This window comes from Amblyomma maculatum, chromosome 2, assembly GCF_055883805.1.
Source record: "Amblyomma maculatum isolate TAMU_Amacu chromosome 2, ASM5588380v1, whole genome shotgun sequence".
NCBI classification, from domain to species: domain Eukaryota; kingdom Metazoa; phylum Arthropoda; class Arachnida; order Ixodida; family Ixodidae; genus Amblyomma; species Amblyomma maculatum.
This window is the reverse complement of record NC_139345.1, coordinates 206,708,043-206,731,909: the sequence shown is the minus strand read 5'-3', so window position 1 is coordinate 206,731,909 and position 23,867 is coordinate 206,708,043. Positions and strand designations below refer to the sequence as shown.

Genomic DNA, 23,867 nt, shown 5'->3' with positions numbered 1-23,867 from the left:
CCCCGCCTATTAGGGGGTGAGAGGCACGTAGGAGCACAATCGCCTATTGTAGTGTGCGTGATCCTGGTTGGACCAGGGTGCCTCTGCTTTTCGCAGTGCTGCAAACATCTTGTGAGACAAAGTATAGGAGTGCAATTCAAACGTGTCTACTACTCAGTGGGGAACCGCTTTGAACAGCTAATGCTCTTCCACCGAACGCCGATCTACGGTGCGCTCATAATTGTCATTATCGTTACTTGCAGCGCCATTGTCATCGCTACTATAATCGTCACGGTAGACTAGGAGAATTATGATGTGCCTTTCAAGATCCCGGGTGTGGCGCAGTTGGTTAAAGCGCTCGACTGAGGATTCGAGGAATGGAGGGTCGGTTCTCGGTGCAATAAGATTTAATTTAAGCACAAAGCTGTGTTCCCGAAGGTAAGCCCTGGCACGGTTGCATTATTCCTTTCCAAATGCCTTTTAGTATTTCTTATCTATTTTAAGCCCATAATGCTCTGTGCTTTTTTATTGCGGCATCCCTTCGTCTGGAGGACAGAAAACTGGATGAGTTTGTTTGTGTACAAATGAACAGCGTGAACATGGACAGGCAGGGTGGACACAACACGGCCCTTACTAGCAACTGAATTTTTATTCAGGAAGGGTTGTTTTCATACATTAAGAAAACCTAACATTCATGAAAGAGAAAGAATAAACAGATACCACTTAGAATTATAAGTTTTTCATGGCCACAGTAAGTAAAACTTGTGGGCGAGAAGAAACCATAAATTTCGCATAGTGAGCACTGATTGCAGCCATGCAACCTCATTCTTATGAAGGCCCCGCAGGGGGCATCTGTTAAAGCAGATGTTTGCGTGTACTGTGCGACACCACGGACCCCGAGCACCCACGCTTAGCCGTGCGTGGCATCGCCGTGTCTGGGGAAAAGGGGATCCTGGTGGTTGAGCGGATGCCGAGTGTTTGGACCTTTAAGGCCCCTCGGCGGAGGCAACACACCACTTTGGCCCACGCTTCCCATAGACGGCACCTCCGGGCTGACCCACCCGGGGGGAACCGGCAGTCGCCTTTTCCTATCCTTCCCTCCATCTTTCACTTTCCTATCTTCTATCCTAGAGCTCTCCTGTCTTCTTCTCTCTTCTTGGATTCTTCCTTCTTCCGGGCGGCTAGGGTTAACCGTGTGTGGTGTAACTACCCTGGGTTACCCATATTAGGTTACAGTTACTGTGTACAGCTGGCGAGGGTAGGACTTATTTATTTAACTCCTGCCCCGTCCCCTTGTTGGGCTCGATGGTGGGTGGCTGGCACTGTGACCGAACAGCATACTTACTTTATGGCTTCTTCAAGACAAAATGATCGCCAAACAAAGAAAAGGCGGACCGAAGTAACCTCTCAATTCTTTAATGAAAAACTAGAAATATTCCCCAAGTTCCACGTTATCCACAGTGAAAAACCAGAAAAGCCAGCCCGCATGGTGTCTCCCTTCATCGTGTCCAAGTCTCTCACACAAGCCCTGGGTCCAGGATACAAAGTATCCAAGCTGGGCAGTGGGGACCTCCTGCTTGAAGTCAAAGACAAAACTCAATATGACAACATTCCAAAGCTTGAGTCGTTTGGGGATATCCCAATTGTAGTGTCTATGCACACATCATTGAATACTGTCCGTGGCGTGATATCTGAGAGCGATTTCTTGAACCTCACAGAAGAAGAAATGCTTGAGGGGCTTAAAGAACAGCATGTAACCAATGTCCACAGAATAAAAATAAGAAAAGATGACAAAGAAATACCCACTAAGCACCTTGTCCTAACTTTTGCTACCTCCACACTCCCCGAATCTATTGAAGTAGGATATATCAAAGTGAGTGTGCGACATTATATCCCCAACCCCAGACGCTGTTTCAACTGTCAGCACTTCGGTCATGGCTCACAGAGCTGCCGTGGCCGTCCAAAATGTGCAAGATGTGCTGGAAATGACCACACCTCTGAAAACTGTGCCACGTTGCGCCAACTGCGATGGGGAGCCTACTCCAGATCATGCCAAAATGAAAAGGAAATCATAGCCATAAAAACAACAGAAAACATCAGCTTCAAAGAAGCGCGCGAAAAGCTGAAAAAGAAAAACCCATTCGTTTTTACAGCGAAGGCAGACTACTCCAAGGTGGCGCGTGGGGGCGACACGCCACGCTTGAATCTGGCTCCTGTCCAGGCAATGCCTCAGACAGGACCACCCCCGCCCCAGGCTGGGACAGCGAAAGCTTCCTTGCCATCTGCAAAACAGGGCCTACCGGTCTCACAACCGCCAGCCCAAAAGGCTTCCCTTCAGAAGAAGCCTGAAACACAAGCACCCGCAGCTGACCAGCGGACGTCCAGCGCCTCCGAGGAAGCGATGGACACTAGTCTTAGTTCGCCGCCGCTTCTGCGCTGGGCACAACTCCCTTGAAAAGAAAAAAAGGGACAAACCCCGAATAACGGGCCCTGAGAGACCCGAAACCTAAATTTTTAACTCTCAACAAAATCCACCCAATATGGTGTTCCTCATTCACTGGAACTGTCGAGGTCTAATTAACAACTATAGTGATGTAAAAGATCTCTTAAACACGTTCTCTCCATTCGTCATCTGTTTACAAGAAACAAACCTAGGACCTGAATATAAAAACATTCTAAAAAATTATAAAGTCTTTCGGTGTGACCGGGAGCAGTCTGGTAGATTATCAGGAGGTGTCGCTATTGTTATCCAGAGTGGTGTTGCAACCAGACAAATCAAGCTCAAAACTAAATACGAAGCCGTAGCTGTTAGCACTTTGCTTTTTAAAACGATAACGATATGCTGCTTATATCTTCAACCTCATTCACCAGTAAACCTCCATGACTTAGAGGAGCTTTTAGACCAGCTGCCAGAGCCTTATCTGGTAGTTGGTGATTTTAATGCCCATTCATCTTTTTGGGGCAGTGAATTAACAGATACTAGAGGCCGCATATTTGAAGATTTTATATTATGTAACAACATATGTTTGCTGAACACCGGAAAGCAAACATACTGCTCACCAAGGTCTGGAAAAATGAGCTGTTTAGATCTATCCCTCTGCTCGCCATCGATTTTTAATTATTTTAAATGGGACGTGATAGACAACCCGTATGGAAGTGATCATCTACCTGTTGTTATTGAGCTTTTATCTTCTCCATCAATCATCCCTTCTAAACCACGTCGCTGGAAGCTCCACCTAGCCGACTGGTCATTGTTCAAATCAGAAGCCAATTTAGAAAACATTTTTTCAGACAGCCTCAGTGTGGATGAATTAAATGAGCTTTTCACGACCCGTATCCTTGCTGCTGCTCACCTTGCTATCCCCCAGTCCTCGGGCAAAATACAACCAAATCATAAACTGTGGTACACACAGGAATGTAAGGAAGCAAAAAAAACAACAAAATAAAGCCTGGGGTGTCTTTCGCAGGTACCCAACGCACGAGAACCTAATGAACTTTAAGAAAGCAAGAGCAAAAGCAAGATATATTCGTCGCAGCGCAGAGAAAACATCATGGAAAAACTATGTTTCATCTATAAACAGTTCCATCACATCCAAAAAGGTATGGGAACAAGTTCGCAAACTAGATGGTACCTACTCCCCCTACACAGTCCCTCTCCTAACCCCTCCAGGTGTGCAAACTAGCTTGCAGGAGCAGGCAGATATACTCGGTGAGCATTTCTGCAGAGTGTCTAGCTCTAACCACTACACAGAATCATTCCTAAGATATAAAATCACAGCTGAAAAACAGAAACTCCCAACTAGCGGTGGCAGCAACGAACTGATTAACAGTTTAATCACAATACAAGAAATTCATAGAGTTCTATCTACTGGCAAAAAGACTGCCCCAGGCCCCGACGAGATACATTATGAAATGTTGTCCCACCTCTCTGAGCCATCTGTAGAAGCCCTTCTAAAGTTTTTCAACAAGATATGGGTAGTAGGACAGATACCGGAGGCGTGGAAAAAAGCTCTTGTTGTACCATTTTTGAAGCATGGCAAACCACCAACTTCGGCCAGCAGTTATAGGCCAATATCATTAACTACCTGTCTGGCAAAATCATTTGAGAGTATTCTCAATATTAGATTAATGTTTATCCTAGAATCCCAAGAGCTTCCCGATATTCATCAGTGTGGTTTTAAGAAGGCATGTTGTACAACTGACCATCTTGTCCGTCTGGAAAATACCGTCAGAGAAGTATTCATACACAGACAGCACTGTCTAGCGGTCTTCTTCGATCTTGAAAAGGCATACGACACAACATGGAGGTTCGGAATATTGCGTGACCTTGCAGACTTGGGCATCCGTGGGAGAATGCTAAACATCTTGCGTGATTTCCTCTCTAACCGCTCATTTAATGTTCGTCTAGGCACAATTATGTCAAAAACATTTATCCAAGAGAATGGCGTACCACAGGGATGTATTTTAAGTACTACATTGTTTGTTGTAAAAATGAATAGTATAAGTAAAGCAATCCTAGAGTCTGTTATGTATTCACTCTACGTTGATGATTTGCAAATTGCCTGTACATCATCCAACATATCATCCTGTGAGAGGCAAATACAGATAACATTGAATAAGTTAGCTACATGGGCAGACAGGAATGGGTTTAAATTCTCCCCTCAAAAAACAGTAGCTGTTCTTTTTTCACTGAAGAGAGGCCTACAGACAGATCCAACTTTATACCTAAATGAAGCTGAACTGCCAGTAAAAAATAAACACAAATTTTTAGGTATAACTTTTGATAAAAAATTAACATTCCTGCCTCACATAACTAACCTTAAGAAGAAAGCTTCTAAGTCCCTCAACATACTCAAAGTTCTCTCAAAGAAGCATTGGGGATCCGATCGAACATGCCTTTTACACATTTACCGCTCTCTTGTACGCTCCAGTTTAGATTACGGTTGTATTGTGTATGGCTCCGCGAGGTCATCATATCTAAAGCGATTAGACCCAATACATAACCTCGGCTTACGTCTTTCTAGTGGTGCATACAGAACATCCCCCATTAAAAGCATCTATGTAGAAACAAATGAACCACCCCTTGCCGACAGGAGGAGCATGCTTACATGTGAATACATACTCAGGATAAGATCTTTACCAAAACATCTCTGTTTCCCCTTAGTTACAAAGTGCCCTTCCAGAACACTGTTCATAAACAAACCCCATGCTATCAGGCCTTTACTACTCCGCTTTGAAGAAATATGCCAAGATTTAGGAATACTGGATGCACTTCCAACTGTAGCCCAGAGACAGTATCCATTTCCGCCCTGGTACAGCCTTCCCTCTACATGTGACCTCACACTGACAGCCTTCCGAAAAAATCAAACAGCACACGAACACATATTACAGGAATACCTAGCACTACGAGAGTAGTATATGAACTTCACAGAATTTTTCACAGATGGATCAAAAACAGCAAATTATGTTGGATGTGCTGTCGTGCAAGGCAACAGAGAAAAAGTTGTAAGGCTACCTAACAGTGCCTCAATATTTACTGCAGAATGTTACGCTGTCTATGTAGCTGTAAATAAAATTATGCAACAGAACTGTGAAAAGAGCATAATCTATACCGATTCTTTAAGTGTGCTTACGGCATTACATTCCAAAAATGCAGTCGAGCCTATAGTAGGGAACATCATTCACGGCATAGAAAAAATCACAACGCAAGGCCAAACCATAATCTTTTGCTGGGTTCCTAGCCATGTTGGGATAGATGGTAACGAAGTAGCCGACTCATGTGCTGCACAAGCTCGAACTCAAAAAAATAAAGAAAATACCAATTCCCTACAAGGATTGTATTAAGTTAGTAAAAAGAAGCCTGATAGATAAATGGCAGAAAAAATGGAATAACGAAGAGCAAAATAAACTACACACAGTAAAACCCATAGTAGGAGAATGGAAATCATGTACACAGAACAAACGCTTCAGTGAGGTGATTTTGTGCCGTCTTCGAATCGGACATACACACTTGACACACAATTTCTTACTGAGAAAAGAGCAAAAACCATTATGCAAAGAATGTGGAGGTGAGCTCACCGTGAACCACATTTTGATCTCGTGCACAGAACTTGAACAGTTAAGGAAAAAATATTTTACTCCATTCTATAATGAACGCATCCCATTCCACCCCTGTTTACTATTAGGAGACAACCTGCTTGTTGAAATTTCATCTGTTTTTAGTTTTCTTAAAGAGTTAGGGATTCTAAATCAGCTGTAATTTTCTAAACTTTTCATTTTCACTCATAAAGAAGCTCAGCAACCTAGTGTTTGGCGCATGATGGCCATAGTAGCCTATGTGCCAAAAAACCCAACCCAACCCTCATTCTTATGAAGGCTAACCGATGGTGTTGCCACACGTCTCCCCGGCTTGCCAGGTAAAAATGCTTCTGCCACTTCGCACAATGCTTGATTGCCTGAACAATATACGCATGCCTTTAAAGTCTGGTTGGCACCCTCCGCATATTTGACACTGAAGAACTAGGTTTTAGCTAGGTACTTTGCCCAGGGAATTACGGTGTTCCATCAGGCATATATTCAGGCGTCTTCCATTCTGCCCAATGTGTCTTGCTACAAGATAGGGAAGTTTGATAACTGCCCCTGTTTTTCATGGCAAAAACACCTCGTCATGGCAGGCACTGAATTCCTTCGTGCTGTTAGGCCCATTGCTCACACATGTGCTCACCGCTGGACATATCCTGCCTAGCTGCTTTGGAGACGACGTTCACATATTTTTTTACCAATTTTCATCAGGCTGTAACTATGTGGACGTTTGTGATAGCCACCGTCCTTTCTTTCGGTCCATCAATTTTTTTCAGGCGAAGTTTCTTTTTTCATCCTCTTTGCGATTCACTCACAGATTTGTCCCAGCTTCCTTCAGAGTCTCATCTTGGATTTTTAAGGAGGCCTGCATTTTCTGCGGGCACAACTGTACAAGTGCTGCCTTGAGACATACAGGGTCTTAAGTGCGCGGGGTCGACACTCAGCAGTGGTTTAGCCAACCGGGGGCAATATTCTCAGCAGGCATGTGGCATGTCCTGTTTTAAACATAATCTTTATGTCCAAAAACTGTATCCATCTTTTTTTGGGTGGCTTTACTGTGAACTCCATACAAACCTCTGATGACTTCTTCAATCACTGTAGCAGTGGGGTCTCGGGTGCACGGGAAGACAATATAAACACCGACATACTTCATCACCTTGATGAACATGTCATCCAACGTTTGTTCTATTTCTCTGTATATATTACCCAGTTGAACCTTGATATAACGAAGTCCTACTTGCGGCGGAGAATTTTGTTAAATCGCGAATTTCGTTACGTCGAGGTTCCCATGTTTTAGCTGCCCAAATAAAGTAACAGGTTAGAGAACACTGCCAACAGATGGGAAGTTGTAAATTACGAATTCAGGAAATAAGCAAGAAATTCTAACACTAAAATCGCTAACAAGAGTACCAGATGTTTTGTATATCAAGAGGATAAGGGTGGTAGTAAACAGACGTGAACCCATCCTTTTTCTTTTTCATGCGAGCAAAGACTGAGCGCATCGAGCGCATGGGCACGCGGCTACCTTAGCGCAGCAACCTTTTGTTCAGGCCTCACATACTGGTACCGTATTTACTGAACTCTCCTCCCGCTTCTGCCACCCACAACTTAAAAAAAAAAAACCTGGTCGTTAGCGCGTTCTTCTGTTGAGTGGCATCGTAATCCAGTGCATTTCTTGGCATGGCGCCAAAATTCCGTGCAGGGAGAACTTCACGATGTGCGTGAGCTCCAGCGGTGGGGTGAAGGAAGGAGGGGGAGGGGTTATGAGAGAGAGAGAGAGAGAGAGAGAGAGAGAGAGAGAGAGAGAGAGAGAGAGAGAGAGAGAAGTTTATTGTCGACTGGTGTGGGCCGCAAGCACGGCCTCACTGCAATAGATGTGTGGTAGTCCATGTCGCTGCAGCACATCCGCGGCCCGCGTGATGGCGGTCTTCTGCCGATGGGGGTCCGTCGTGCGCAGTAAGGCCTCCTATTCCTCCCATGTAGAGAGCTTCGAGCCCGGCGGGGGAGGATCAGCCTTGCACTCCATCAGGATATGTGCTAGTGTAGCAGTGGGATGAAAGCACAAGGAACAGGATGGGGTGAAGGCACCTGGGTGCATGTGGGATAGTAGGTAGGGCGTGGGGAGGGTTCGAGCCTGCAGGCGATGCCACAGGATTTGGTGGTGGATAGTAAGAAATGGGTGAGGGGAGTAGAGCTGACACTCGGCTCGATAGGCCTGCGTCAGCTCGCTGAAGGTACGCATGCGCTCTCTCGAGTCGTCCAGGCCCACTTCCACCGTCGCCCGGTTTATAAGTCCTCGGACGTAGACATTGGCGGCCTCGTTTCCAGGATTTCCCAAGTGCGCTGGCACCCAAATCAGCTCCACTTAGCGGGATGGTTCAGAAGAAACCGATTCTAGCACGCGGAATGCTGTTTCATGGATCCTGCCTCTGACGAAATTTAGCAACGCAGTTTTGGAATCAAAAAGAATATGCCGAGCTTTAGTGTGGACAATGGCAGCAGCTATTGCAGCTTCTTCTGCCGATTTCGGAGTGGAGGTGGGTGGGAGGGAGACAGAGATTAGTGGGCACCCCTTGTTGTCCACAACTGCCACTGCAGAGCACGTGCCCGCGCAAGCCGCGTCCACCCATACGGCGTCCTCCTTGGAACCGTAGTATTTGTGGAGGGCGCATGCGCGGGCCGCTCTGTGTGCGGTGTGGTAATCGGGGTGTGTGTTGCATGGGAGGGGGTTTGACTTGGAGGTTACAGAATATAGGTTTAGGGAGAGGGAGAATCTGGGGGTTGTTGGTGAGTATTTGGATACGCAGTCTATCAAGTATGTGTCTACCTGTAGCAGTTTAGTGAGCCGTAAGCATTGAGCTTGTCTGTGAGCTTCAAAGAGCTCGTGTACAGTGTTATGGAGTCCTAGTTGTAGGATTTTTGAGGTTTGTGTATGAGGGGGAAGATGGAGAGCGGTTTTGTATGCTTTCCTGAGGAGGGCTTCTAAGGTGTCTATTTCCCTACGGTATAGTTTTAGATATGGAACCATATACAAAAAGCGGCAAGAAGGTGTAGATGAGACGGCAGATGTTTTCTTTAAGCCCATAGTGTTTGGTGGAGACGCGCCGGATGAGATGTGCCAGTGCAGATGTTGTGCTTTTAAGATTTTTGATAGTGAAACTATTCTGTCCGGTGTTTTGCAAGTGGAGCCCAAGGATACGTAGGGTGTTTATTTCTGGTATAGGCTGACCCTCCAGAGTTATGTTGATGGATGTTGTCGGGAGGGTGCGAGGTTTTGGGCGTATGATTAGGAGTTCTGATTTGGCTGGGGAGCAGGTGCGGCCAATAGTGCGAGCATATTGTTGTATGCGGGTGGCTGCCTGCTGGAGTGTGTCTTCTATTTGCACATCGTTACCTGTGGGGGTTCATAGGGTGATGTCATTGGCGTATAGTGTGTGTCGGAGGTGCGGTATGTGGTTGAGAGAAGCAGCGACTGGAATGAGGGCGGCGTTGAATAGAAATGGCGATAGTATAGAGCCTGCGGGGTACCCATTCCTTGAAGGGTGTAGGGGGAGGAGGAGTGAGGGCCTATATGAACCTCACGGTACGGTTGGTAAGTGCGGTCATTATGGTGGTGTGGTGGATGTTGTCAGAAGCTTTGGAGAGGTCTAAGGCGAGTATAGCTTTAGTGTGGGCTGGGATAGTGGGGTGGAGAACGTCATGATTTGCAACATGGCGTCTTGTGAGTTTAGGTGGGGACGGAAACCAATCGTGGTGTGTGGATGGGGGTTGCGCTCAGTCATGTGATCTTTAAGTCGGTTCAGTGCTACTTGTTCCAGAAGTTTACCGAGGCAAGAGGCGAGAGAGATGGTGCAACTGAGACAGGTTTGTTAGGTTTGGGGATGAAAATTATTTTAGCGTGCTGCCATGATTGGAGGAGTGTGCCTGTCTGCCAGCAGTCATTGAAATATTCTGTAATTTGTGTGATGGATACATCGTCTAGATTGCTATCATTGTGTTAGTGATTTTGTCGACACCCGGTTCCAAGGATGTGCGGGAGGAGTTAGGGCAAGTCGTGAGTAATCACTTTACGGGAAAACTAAAGCGCCCTTTACTGTACTTTTTGACATACTTGATCTTGATGGTGAGAAGAACTTCTAGTGCAAATTTCGTTGATATCTGTGAGCATCAAAAAATCACCTGAGCTGCCCTTAACACCGTTGTGTTTCAGCTGCATCCACTTAGCCCCTGCAAACTTCATAACCTCATCCACATACCTAATTTCCTGCCGCACCCTGCAACCTTGGAATCCGGTTTGTTACCCTTAGCTACCATCTTCGCTTCACATACACGGTCTGCCCACTTCTTGAGTTTGACTAGAACTTTGTGAACTCGAGTTTGTTCCGTGACCCACCTATCTCCTAATGTTACACCTACAATTTCTGTCCCATGGCTCTTTTCATTGTCCTCGACTTAAGTAGAACCCTTCTCTCCAGCCTCCACGTTTCATCCCCATAAGTGAGCACTGTTCAGACGCAACTGTTATTTATTTATTCAATATACCTTACAGGCTCCTAAGGCGGAGCATTGGGTAAGGGGGGCACATGAACAGTGAAACACAAAATTAATTACTTACAGGCAACGGCAAGATACAAGATTATACAAAAGCAAAATACATCAAGGTCATGAAAAAGAATGAAAAACACGAATAACACCCAATGACATGTTCTATTTATTTCCTATACAACTTTTCCAGCGCTTTTCGAAACAGCGCCCGGTCAACTTCAGAAGCGATTGTGTCGGGAAGACTATTCCACAGTGAAATGGCTCGTGGGAGAGCAGATGAATTGAACGCCAGCGTTTTGCCAGAAATGCGTCGAAAGCTGAGATTATTATGTAGCCGCGATGATGTGCGCAATGGAGCTTCAAGGGGAAAGGGGCATGGTCTCGGGCTATGAACATATTTCTGAAAGAGGCATAAAAGGGCGAGTTGTCGACGAAGTTCTAATGGCTGAAGCGAAATGTCCTGTTTAATTACTGTAATGCTGGAGTATGGTTTGTAATTGCCTGAAATGAAGCGAGCGGCTCTATTCTGCACAGATTCTAGTTGGCAAGTTAAATATTTTTGATACGGTGACCAAACAGCTGAAGCAAATTCTAGCTGCGGACGGACGAAAGTTAAGTAAGAGAGGCTGCGTACGGTGGGCGGAGACTTGTGCAAATTACGGCGGAAATACCCTAGTGTCTTTGATGCTTTGCTACGAATGGTGGAAATGTGCAAGGACCACGATAGGTTGGGCGTGAAATGAATACCTAGGTATTTGTAAGATGAGGCTTGGGATACAACAGAGTCATTTAATAAATAATTAAGTTTGGATACGGTCTTCTTGCGGGTGAACGTCATAACCTTGCACTTATTAACGTTAAGAGTCATTTGCCAGGTCTGGCACCAGTTAGAAATTGTGTTAAGATCAGCCTGAAGAGCTAGATGATCGTCGGTGTTGTTAATCGTGCGATAGATAATACAATCATCCGCAAAGAGCCTCAGTTGAGAAGAAATATTACTAGGCAAATCATTAATATATATCAAAAAAAGTAAAGGGCCGAGTACGCTGCCTTGCGGGACACCGGAAGTTACATCGGATAGGGGCGAGGAAAAGCCATTAACCACAGTAAACTGCTGACGCAGCGTTAAAAAGTTACGGAGCCAAGATAGCGTATGGTCATCAAGTCTAAGAGCGACTAGTTTTTCTATTAGGCGACAATGGGCTACTTTATCGAAGGCTTTCGAAAAATCCAGAAAAAAACAATCTGTTTGCTGGTTATTATTCATATTAAAGTGTATATCAGTAGAAAATTCCAATAACTGTGATTCGCAAGAGTACCCCTTCCTAAATCCATGCTGATTAGCGAAGAAAAAGTGATTAGATTCCAGGTGACGGTAAACATGGGATGCAATTATATGTTCGAGTAATTTGCAGGAAATGCACGTGAGTGAAATCGGTCGGTAGTTGTCCGGTAAATGTTTGTTTCCAGACTTAAACACGGGGATTACCTTAGAGATTTTCCAATCCAAAGGTAGCTGACCAACGGATAATGATTGGCGAAAAATATGACATAAAATGAGGCTGGAAGCATTAACGGTGTTCTTTAAAAATTTTGAGTTGATGTTGTCGATGCCAGAAGATGTGGATACTTTAAGATTGTTAATGATACATGCGATTCCTTCTGCAGTAACGTCGATTGGTGCCATGAATGGGTAATCAAGATCGGCTACCATGGGCACATTGGAATAGTCTTCCCTTGTAAAAACAGATGTAAAAAACGCATTAAATGCAGATGAGCATGCACTGTCGGACAATGGTGTTTGACTATCATCATGCATGAACTGGGGGATATCAACCGCCAGAATTTCCTAGGATTGGATTTCATAAGTGATGGTACATCGCGTGAAAAATATTTCTCTTTAGCGCTACGCAGGGCGGAAATATAGGATTTTAGGCAACATTTAGCCCACGTGGATGTGGCATTCCGGTAGAGCCTCTTTTTCTTATTTCTTAACTGTCGAAGATGTTTAGTGAACCACGGATTTGTTTTGTCGTTAGAAATTGAAATGAGTGGTATGTGCTTGGTAACCAATACAGAAATCCTGTCTTTAAACAGCATCCAATTTTCGTCAACAGAACGATTAGAGAACGAGGGCAGGAATTCCTCGCTGAAGAACTTGTCTAGGTCAGCATTGATAAGATCGAATTTACCCTTATTATAGTCTCTAATTACCTTCGATGACTTACCTGCATGCGTCAAGGGGATATGAAGGTCTAAATTAAGCAGCTTGTGGTCACTGAAACCGTCATGATGTGTAATAGAACCCAGTGTTTCGGGAACAGAAGTGAAAATTAAATCCAAAATATTAGAGCCACGCGTAGGCTGGCATACCACTTGGAACAAATTAAAATCTAATAAAACGTCGATAAAGTCAGAAGAAACTTTGCATGGTGATGTCAAAAGGGACCAGTCAATATTTGGAAAATTGAAGTCACCGAATAAGTAAACGTTATCAGTAAGGAACAGCTCAGAAGCTGCAGTTACGCTGTTACGCAGATCACTGACAAATGAATGGCCAGAGTTTGGTGGACGGTAGCAAGCGCCTATCAAGAATCTATTTGCTGATGATGTGCAAGCAACCCAGAGTATTTCTAAAGGTGAATTCAGGTCTAAAATAAAGGACGAAATTGTATTTCTTATGGCTATCAGGACCCCACCACCTCTTTTGTCACTGCGATCACGCCGGTGTATGCTGAAACTGTTGTTTTCGGGGAGGATTTCTTTATCCGCTATATCAGCATGCAACCAAGTCTCGGTTAAAATGAGAATGTCTTGAGCAAAGGGCCCCAGGTGGTCGAAATTTCCAGAGCCTCCCATTACGGCATCTCTCATAGCCTTAGTCACTTTGGGACGTTACACCCATTTAAATCAATCAAGCCAACCTTCCTCAAAGTGATAGCAGTAAGTTGCCAGTTAAATGGTGAGCTATTCATCTGGGGTGGTGTAAAGAACGAGCGGGCGGCGCTTCCAACCCGCAGTGCTGCGGGAGAATGACACAAATACTTCTATTACGCCCGAAGCATTGATGATAGTGAACTTTAATTCTCAAAGCATAGTAACAAAGTCGATCAGCTTGAGTATTTGATTTTACGGAGACTTGGTTGCATGCTGACATCATCAACAGTGTTCTTATGCCCTTACACACAAAATCTTCCTGGGGTGGCGGTGTTGCTGTCATAATAAAAAACTCTTTGAGGGGTACTATTCTTAGCCCTATAGATGACTATGAGAGCTTGTTTATAAGGGTGAACTGCTAGGGTATTTCATTTAGTCTGCGCAGTGTATAGACCACTATCTGCATCAGTCCCCTTCTGGATATTATGCTTATGTGCGATCTGGTGTAGACTGTGCCTGAATTCACTAGAGAAGTAGGAAACGCCCACTCAATTCTTGATTAGTTATTTATAAGTGCCAGTTTTAATAGATACAGTGTGCATGTTGGTGCAGGTATATCTGACCACAAGAGTGTTCACTTGTCTTCGGTGCTTGATGCTCAAAATAACCACAGGAAACTGAACACTATCACCGTAAAAAAATTTTCACAAGCTGATGACCATGCAATTCCAGACTAACTCTGGGATTGTGGAACAACTTGCCTGACAATGCAACAATAATATGGAACGCTGTCAATACTACAATCCACTCCTGCAATAAAAATTTTGTTCCCAACTTGCGTGTGTTTAAAAATGTACTTAATCCATGTGTTTCTAGAGAAATCATTCATTTCCATCGAAAAATTTAACCTGCTAAATGACATGGTCGTCAAACTCATTCTTCGCACGTTAAAGACTCAGCTAGTTCCTAAGCTTCGCGAAGCAAAAAGAAATTATTTTTCGTTGCCTCTTCCTAATTTTTTTTAGAGATAGCCCTGAAAAGATCGGGCGCTTATTGTGCAGCATTTAAGACGAAGTAGACCAAATATCAATCAATGGAAAAATTGGATATTCTTCTCGATAATGCAAGTCAATTCTTTCTTTTATTCATTTTTGCTGCCACTGATCCAGGGGTGCAGCTAAAGTGACATTAAACATGCTCCTAAAACTTAAAATGAGCTCACCTGTAGGACCTGATGACATCCTCAGTGAATTCTTGCATCATTATTCTGAGGCATTAACCGGTATCTTAACTTGTCTCTTCAAACACAAACATTTTCGACAGGCACTCCTTAATTTAAGTTCCTAGAAAAACCCCTAGAGATAAGGTGGGTATAAGGATGTAGAGGGCAGATATGGCTGATGGATGGAGTGATGCTTAGGATGCAGGCAGTTGCATTTTCGCTAAAATCTGCGGGTAGCAAGAGAAAGGGAATGAAAGAGAGGAAAAATGAGCTCCTGCTGTATATGCTTGCAGGCTTTCAGACTGGGTTTACAGTATACTGCATCCTATAGGCAGAAAATTTATAAGAAGGATGGGGTGTGAAGATGAAGACATTTCCCACCTCTATTTTAATGAAAATATTAAACTGAAAAACCAGGCTGAACAGCATTTCTTTTTCTACGAAAAAAATCCAAGAAATATATATGATTCAAATGGGACCGTCCCTTTCCAAGAGTGGTCCATAGATCCGCTCCCGGTTAGATATATTTCCGAATGTTGCATTTTCCCCTGCTATGGTGAATCAGTGGTTCTCAACTGATCGATGATCCTTAGGTCGCCGGTTCGATCCCGCGGCCGCGTTTCTATGAGACAAAATGCAGTACCTTCAGTGTACTGTGTGGTGCCAGCTGGTTCAGGAACCAGGTGGTAAACTGCTACGTCACAAATTGTGGCAAGTGTTTCCGGGTCGCACTTCGGTTATGTGGCTGTTTGACAGGGTTTAGCACGCAGCACATAGACAGTACGCCGTCCTATCGATGAATGTGCGTGAGTGGCATGAAATAGAGCACTTTGAACAGTTCAAGTGCTCTTTCTGTTTCGCACTGACGCCCGGCACGCTCAGAACGATCGATGTGAATTTTGTTCCTGCTCATGGGGCAGCACGATAACAGCTGCAATTGACGCTCGCGCGAACAACCGAAATCACACACACACACACACACGCGTGTGTGAAGCTATGCATGGCAGATGGAGCTCTGTGGTTTCGTTTTCAGCATGTTTTTTTTCTTTTTCCATTTGGTTACGATGAGCCATGATTGATGTCACTTGAGTCCAACTGTACTTACAAATTGGAACGATTCGGAAAAAACAGTTGGCTTTGCCAATAGGTCGAATTGGTCTGCCTGACTGCACCCGGAGTATCCATGGGAACATTGGAATTTGTCTCAAATTTTTTTTTTTTTGTGCAGTGGAAGGATTCATGTCTAAAACGTTCGATTCCATAGCGGGTTTGATAGAAACGCTGTAGAAAAGTTTTACTGAGATCTTTTTTATCAGTGCATGCGTCCATTTTTATGTAGTCTGATGCTGGAAACCATGAGCAGCGACCACGATGACGATTGGTGGTTGACAAAGAAGACGTACCGAAAACAAATGTAAATTTCACTTGCCAGACATTAATTAGACATTTTTTTGCTTTGAGTAACATCTTTTCAGTTTCACACTCAAGGCTCTTACGGCACAATAACTCACGCTTCGTCGATGAAAGTTTTTGTGGGCACTATCATCGCTTCATTCACAGAATTCCAAACACTGCGGCACCATCTAGTGGTAAAACCTGAAAGCATTCATCTCGTGGTGCGAAAGGAGGACTGGTTTTTATTTAAGGAGGCAGTGTGGAGAGCATAAAATATAAAAAATAATGACAAGCACTCCTAGAAGAAAAAAAAAAAAAACAGTGTGCACTTAAGAAAATCAGCGATATTTTGCTGACATGTAGTCACGTGGGGTACTACATCGAAAGTAATAGGGTTTCTCGGCTAGGTAGCGCCTCGGTTGTTATTATGCGATTTTCAGTGGCAAATTAAAATTTTGAAGCCTCTTTGATATTCTAGTGCTCGATCTGTACTAAATGAGGTAAGGTCTTTTCGTCTCCACCATAATCTCGTGACATATTTTAGCAAGCGTTTTGTCCCTTTAAGAACTTTCAAGACCTTAATCTGCAAAATTGTATGCATTATTTGCACTCTTGTGCATTTGAAATTAAATGAAATAACTGCGCTGAACTGACACATATAACTAGTCCCATCATGAGAGTCAAATATATGGGATATATAGGCGGAAGCAAATGTGTTCTATGAATATGCGTCCCGGTTATGTTAGCGGTGTATCATGTTATCGTCCCTTGAGTGTGATGCTTGATTGTTTTCTTGATATATGGGAAAACAATTGTAGCGGTCATGATTTGCACTTCTTTGTAAAAAACGTTAGTACAATAAAGTTTAGTGCGGTCCATCTATACCAATCAGGCTTTTTTTTTTTTTTCTTGCACCTAATATCACTCGTATTGAGCGTTTTGTACACTTAATATAAAAGTACATCTTGTGAATGACTACTGGGTGCTATTACCTTAATGAAACCTTGTGGCTGCAAAAGGGGCAAATTTCAACTTGTCCAGCGGTCCAATTGTTTGCTCATTTACGACTGGAGATTTTCCATTTGGTACCAATTGGAACTTTCTCAATTGGACTTACTTGCTTTTTTGACTGGGAAGGCTTGTTTTCCAGTCGAAAAGTCTTGTTACCAGACGATACTCGCAGTCTAGCTGTTCAAATGAAGAGCCAGGTGCCTCTTTTGGGCTCATTCATAATTGCAAGTCGCGAAAGTGTTGCGGGGATCCGAGGGAGTGCGATGAATTGGCCGAACCAGAGTGGCCGAACCCATTCATGCCCGAGGAGCATGGTGCTGGACAATCCCCACAACATTCATCCTCTATTTCATATATAAATATGTGGTAGCTCAAACATTGTACTCTTCCGATTCCTCTCCCTAAGTGTTCTGGGGACATTCCTAGGTTTACATAGAAATGAAAAATGCCCCATCGCAGTGGTACAGTACGTGGGTCAGATGCTCGACTATTGTGCAGGAGGTATACCGGGTTCGATCCTGGCCGGTGGCGGCTGCGTTTCAGTGGAGGCTAAACGGAGTAGCGTCCTTGTGCCGTGCGATGTCTGTGCACATTAAACAACCACAGGTAGTCGACAATTCCGGAGTCCTTCACTACGGTGTCTCTCATAACCTGTATCGCTTTGGGACGTTAAACCCTACTAGCAAAATCAAAGGAGAACTTCTGTCTGCTTGTTGCTTCGAATAATGCGCAAGTGGCGTCAGCGAACGAGACCTTTTTGTTGGGAAACAAGCCTTGCAGAGAAGCTGGTTCACATAGTTCCGCAAGAGTTAAACGTGCGGAGAGCCGTTAAGACTGCGCTCAGCAGCACGGATGCAGCGGCACGGGGCTTAGATCATGATGATGATGCTCAGAGCCATACGCTTTGAAACGGATCGGCACTAGAACTGGCGCACAGGCCAAAGGTAAAAGAAAAAAAAAAAGACATTAAGGAAATAGTAAACAACAAAAAGAGAACTGGATGGATGGATGGATGGATGGATGGAATTGGATTGGATGGGATTGGATGGAATTGGATGGAATTGGATTGAATGGAATTGGATTGAATGGAATTGGATGGAATTGGATTGGATGGAATTGGATTGGATTGGATTGGATGGATGGATGGATGGAAGGAAGGATGGAAGGAAGGAAGGAATGAATATAGGAGCGTCCCCTGTGAAACGGGGTGGTAGCAGTAGCTATCATGCTCATTTTTCTCCCTATATCTTAATTATCAATTTAGAATGGTTAACTAAACCATCATTCTATTTATTAAATTTTTGTTCCTACAATACTAACATTATGTCACTTCTCTGCTTTTAAGCCACCAATCTTCCAGTCGTTTTTTGCTAGTTTCCACCGCCGGTTTATTCACCCGGCCACTGTTATCTCTAAACCCCAGAGCATCAGGAACAGTGATTGCGCCTGCATCAACTTCTGGATGCATACCATTACATTCGAGTATAATATGGTCAATTGTTTCACTGCAGTTTCCACATACAGCACATGCGTCATCTCCATTGTTAAATTTCTTTTTGTAGCTGCGTGTTCTAAGGCACCCTGATCTAGCTTCAAAAAGTAGGGCACTGCCTCTTGAGTTATCAGAGAAATCTTCCTTCCTGATCTGCATTTTCCATTTTCGGTATAATTCCACACTCTGTTTCTTTTTCATCGAATTTATCCAATTTTTACCTTCTGTGTTTTTCACCTGTTGCTTAATCCTCTTTATTTCTCCGTCCTTGTGACTAGCATACTTACTAGTTAGTTTCCTAGTTCTTTTCCTCCATTGTGAGTCAACGCTTTTTAAGTACAGGTATTTAAATACTTTAGCTGCCCATCTGTTACTGTCCAATTTCCTCAGGCGTTCCTCATATAATATTTTACTCTGAGCTTCCCGTACTTCGAAAGATGCCCAGCCCATATCTCCCTGTACCGCCTCATTTGTAGTTTTGCCGTGGGCACCTAGTGCTAATCGTCCAACGGATAAAAGGTGCGGCAGCGCCCCCTGCGGGCGGAAGAGGCATTCTGCTTCAGTCGCTCCGCTGCTACAGTGAACTACTCTGCTGCGCGCCTCCGTTCGCGCCATAGAGTTCCTTACACTAACTAGAGGGAAAGCTGAGGGCGCTGCACTTCAGCCACCATGGGCGTGCTAAGAATCATGGGCCGGTGTGCTACTTGTTGCGGGACAGTCGGTTTTTCTCGGGTACGTGGAGTGGCGTTACTGCGATGTTTCTTTTTCGTCATCATCATCATTTGAAGGTGCGTACATAGACCGCGAAAGCCATAGTAGCAAAGGAGCAAAAGCAGACGTCGCCAATAAATGTTTTCTGTTTCCCGAAATGCCACTAAAAACTTCCTTAAGTGATTGCACAACCATAAATATTTTTATAACGTTTTTCTGTTTCAAATTTTGCCTATTAAGTGCGAAATATTGGTATTTGTGCTGCTCAAAACTAAGCCAATAGGAGAAAGAGCCATCGCTTATATTAGATAAATCTCACACTGACATGCTGTTTTTCTCTCTTTTTTGCAATTTAGAGTGAGTCACAATATTCAATCTTAGGACATTATTTGCGGTAGAACAATGTTTATCTTTGCATTAGTTTCGGCCAAAAGTTGTAGTTCTGCACTCGGTAGCTCTCCGGCCCATGATGCTTTGAGCGCCCATGGTGGCTGAACTGGCCGTCTGGAAACTCCGTGTAAACTGCCATAGACGGCAGCACAGCTTTCCCTCTAGGTAAGGTAAGAAACTCTATGGTTCGCGCCACTAGATCAGTATTCTAGTTCACTATATTCAGCACCTATGTTTAGTACAGTCTTTCGGTTGCAGTTACCATTTTCCGCTTCACAGTTTGTAGATTCGTCCTCTTCGTCTGTTTTCGCCACAGTTCCTACTTATTGCACCGTCCGTTGCATGAGAATGACATAAACGTTTTTGGAAAGAGTATTCAGGAAGATGGGCTCTGTTCATTTCTGTGGGCCGACGCCAGCAGACGATAGGGTGTCGCTGCAGACGACCCGCACGATATTTCATCTGCTCTTCTCTGCCCCGTCCTTTTGCGCTAACATCACCACTGCTGGGCTTCCTTGAGATTCACGCTTCCGCGATCTAAGGCCAAGGTATAGTATCATCAATCAGTAGGCGCGGAAACCTTCTGCAAGCAGCCGACTCTCTGTCGAGTTGTGTTCTGGTTCAGCCCAGAGTGAGAACATGGCTATAATAGTTGTGTCCACGGTGTTGGTTCAATTGAGCACACGCAAATTGTATGCTGTTTCTCCAGTGGAGACTATCAAGTACCGTTTCATATTCTGCCGAAGTAATATGTTGAGAATAACGGCCTGGGGGGCGAGTTGGTGCATGATGGAATTGAACGGCGGCGCAACACGGAAACGGATACAGACAAGAAGGGGACACAGTGCGCATGTGGTGTCCCCTTCTTGTCTGTGTCCGTTTCCGTGTTGCGCCGCCGTTAAATTCCTAATATGTTGAATGGGCTTTTATTCGTCATGTATGCTTCTCAGTGGACTTGGTGCTTTTCTTCCATCCTTCTTTTAACCTCGCGCTATGCTTTTGATGACCAGCTGGATAATTTTGGGTGCTTAGTAAACATTTGGCAATAATTTGCAGCGGCAGGCCACTCGACGAGCTGAGGACTGCGAAAGCGCCGGGCTTGTGGGCATGTTGCTTTTTTTTTTTTTGTGGCTTTTTTGCGAGTAATATTTGTTTTCCTAGCGCGGTTTCAGTGAAGAATCCCTGCTTTGAGTGAGCCGTGCTTACGAAATAGTTCAGGGGAACCTTTGCAGGAATAAAAGACCTGTGGCTGTAGATATTATCGAAATGATCGGGTGTGGTCACTTCTCGTAAGTCTCCGCACCACATAGCAGTTTGGAACCACTGCGCTATGTCCATTAGAAAGGCAATGCATTAGCAGAATAATTCCTGCTTTTTCTTTGAAGCCAAAAGTTGAGAAAGTTTATTGAAGAAAGGTCTCAAAGTCTGAACTGGAACCTGGCACATAAGGAAAGAAGAAAAGGAGGAGCCATCCTAGTGGAGGGCCCCGGAAAGTGGCGGTGGTCCGCTAAATTTTGCGGCTGCTTTCCGCATAGTCCGCTGTTCACAAAATCGGGCGCCCGGTCGCCGCACTTTTAAATATGTTGGCGGTTCCCTAGATTACCCTCTTCACTCCTCTGCACGGCAGGCAGCACGGCGTAGTGCACGTAACAGTGTAGTTCAAGGTGGAACTCCGGCGTAAAATGTCCGCGACGAATGTGAATAGCGGATTTAACACTCTAAACTGCGGTTGAAATTCAATGTCTACGTATATTCAACGAATATGGCATGTTTTTTGCAGTTTTCTTGTTCTTTATGATTTCTGAATAGCACTTGGATTGCGAGGTTTAACGGTTCATTCTGGCTGGCCAGCATGGAGTGGCTCTGCGCGAATAAGCCACGCTGTGTGAGTACACGACAGCTGACGGGGTGCATGGGTTTTGCAGCTACAGGAGCACCTGCACCGCTTCCAGCAGACGCGTCGGGTCAGCGTGGGCTGCCAGACTGACGAGCCCGTTGTCGACGTGCGCAGCCGCACGCCACTCTTGTCAAGCCCGCTACCCGCGGAACCGCAATCGCCGCGGGCTGCCCCCGAGGAGGAGGCAGGTGATACGTGCAGGGCTTCGCTTCGCGAGGAGTTTCTTGCGGAGCCTCCATCGAGTGTTCCCGAAGTCCAAGACGCACGCAACGAGCCTGAGACCGCTGCCGCTGAGGTCAGCGGGCCTACCACCGAGTCCACCCGTCGTCAGCCCCCGCCGCATCGTCCAGAAGGGTCTGAGCCATCACGGCCTGCTGCCCCAGAGCCGGCCCGGAGGCAGCCCCCACCTCACCGGCCAGAAGGACCCGAGTCATCACGTCCTCCCCCAGAACCGGCCCGGCGGCAGCCCCCGCCGCAGCGTCCGGAAGCGGCGCGACCGGCGGCGATGCCGGAGTCCGTCCGCGTGGGCCCTCCAGCCGCAGAGGAAGGGGCCGAGCGTGCCCAGGAGGCGCCCCCGGAGCCGCCCGCGGCCCCTGTTCAGTCTTCGTCGCAGGAGGCCGTTGCGTCGCCTGAAGCGGCTTCTGACGCTGCCGCCAGGAAGGCTGCCCGCAAGAGGTGAGTTTTCACTGTGCCACGGTGGTGACACAGACAGAAGGGAAGCACTGTAGTTGCTGATACAACTCGAGAAAAAAAAGCAGTCAGCCCTGAAAAGAGGCACTTCAGCCAGTGGCATCAACCGACCCTCATGACACCATAGTTAATCTTATGAAGATGGGATGGAGCGCTTTCCATCTGCCACACCACGTGTTGTCCGCTAGAAGTACAAGTTCACGAGGATTAGTCGATACCATTGGCCTCAAGGGCAAAAGCTGCATTTTTTTTTTTTTTTTGATAGTATACGACTATAGTTCCGCCCTGCTTGCAGTTTTCCTCTTTTGTAGATGTGCCATCTCACTGTCCATCAGTGCGTTGTGCCCACTGCTGGGGTCCATCACAGTGCAATGCGAAAACATCAGAGAGGGCAGTCATGCACCTACAGTTCGGTATGCTGCTCATACACATGTATCGCATTGAGAAAATGATGGGCATCGACATGTTGATAGGTCCTTAGCGCCTTCTGTTAAACGCAGAGAGGAGGTTAACTTACAGGCTTGCATGCCAGGTGACATATGACACCGAGGGCTTAGGGGAGCTGTGATCGCTTATTATCTGCATAGTTTGCAGCGATCAAGCTCACTTACCCTGTCAGTTTCAACGATAACGCTGTGTCCGTTGGTGGCCATGGTGTTACAATTATGCAATGAGCACTGATTATCGTAAAATTCATCATCGTTACCACTACTGCCACCATCAGCCTTACTCTACCCACTTCAGGGCAATGGCCTCTCCCAAATTCTGCCAATTAACCCAGTCCTGTTCCAGCTGCAGCCCTTCACCCCAGCAAACTTCCTAATCTCATCTGCCCAGCTAGCTTTCTGTCACCCCCTGCTATGCTTGCCTTCCGTTGGATTCACTCTGTTACCCTTAAAGGGCCACTGTCCAGGGAAGGCCCTTTTAAGCAAAGGAGCCCAGTGTTTCGATCAAGTACTGGAGATAGTCTGTGCAAAATGCTACAGTGACACGCGCGCCGCAAAGCATCTAAAATACGATTCAAAGCTCTCTCATGCTCTCCTTTGGGAAGCCAGCTTCCCAGTTTCCTGCGCTGGCCCGACGGGCCACAGCAATGACGTACGTACCGCGAACGATGTCCATTGGTCCGTCTCGCTGACTGACGGGAGAAGGATGGGTGTCTACCGCTCGCAGCACGCTTTTCCCTCGCCACAGCCAGACTGAATCCAGCGGTGCGCGCTCCCTCGACCGTTTTTTTTTTTTTTTTTTTCGCGCTCGCGGAGAGCCACGCCCCACCTCCCGCCAAACGCGGAGGAGGAAGGGGAATTTGTATTGCGGAGGCTAGACGACCTCGGGCAGGAGAGTGAAAAACCTTTGCGAGGGAACGGAAGGAGAGAGGCAGGATAGAATCGGGTGATTGCGGTGGCTGTAACTGCGTTATTAGTTACTCTTTTCAAAAACATTTTGCGGCCTTGCGTTCTAGGGGCGAAGTCTCACAGTCACCGGGGAAGAAAATATTTTCGACCGGAGGGTGGACAGTGGGCCTTTAAAAACCATCGGTTACCTTGCCTTCTTGATTTCTATTAGAATGTCATTAA

The 23,867-nt window shown here is 45.5% G+C and overlaps 1 protein-coding gene across 2 annotated transcripts in view; it reads left to right on the top strand.

The window, feature by feature from the left end:
- LOC146201120 (uncharacterized) overlaps window positions 1-23,867 on the top strand; it is a 122,688-nt gene that overhangs the window by 45,818 nt on the left and 53,003 nt on the right. For both annotated transcript variants that reach the window (XR_014705292.1, XM_084595647.1), the window contains exon 2: window positions 21,629-22,275. Coding sequence is in view for 1 of the 2 variants with exons in the window: in XM_084595647.1 (XP_084451773.1) it covers window positions 21,629-22,275 (647 nt within the window). In the remaining variant the exon portion in view is untranslated. The remainder of the gene's footprint in view (window positions 1-21,628; window positions 22,276-23,867) is intronic.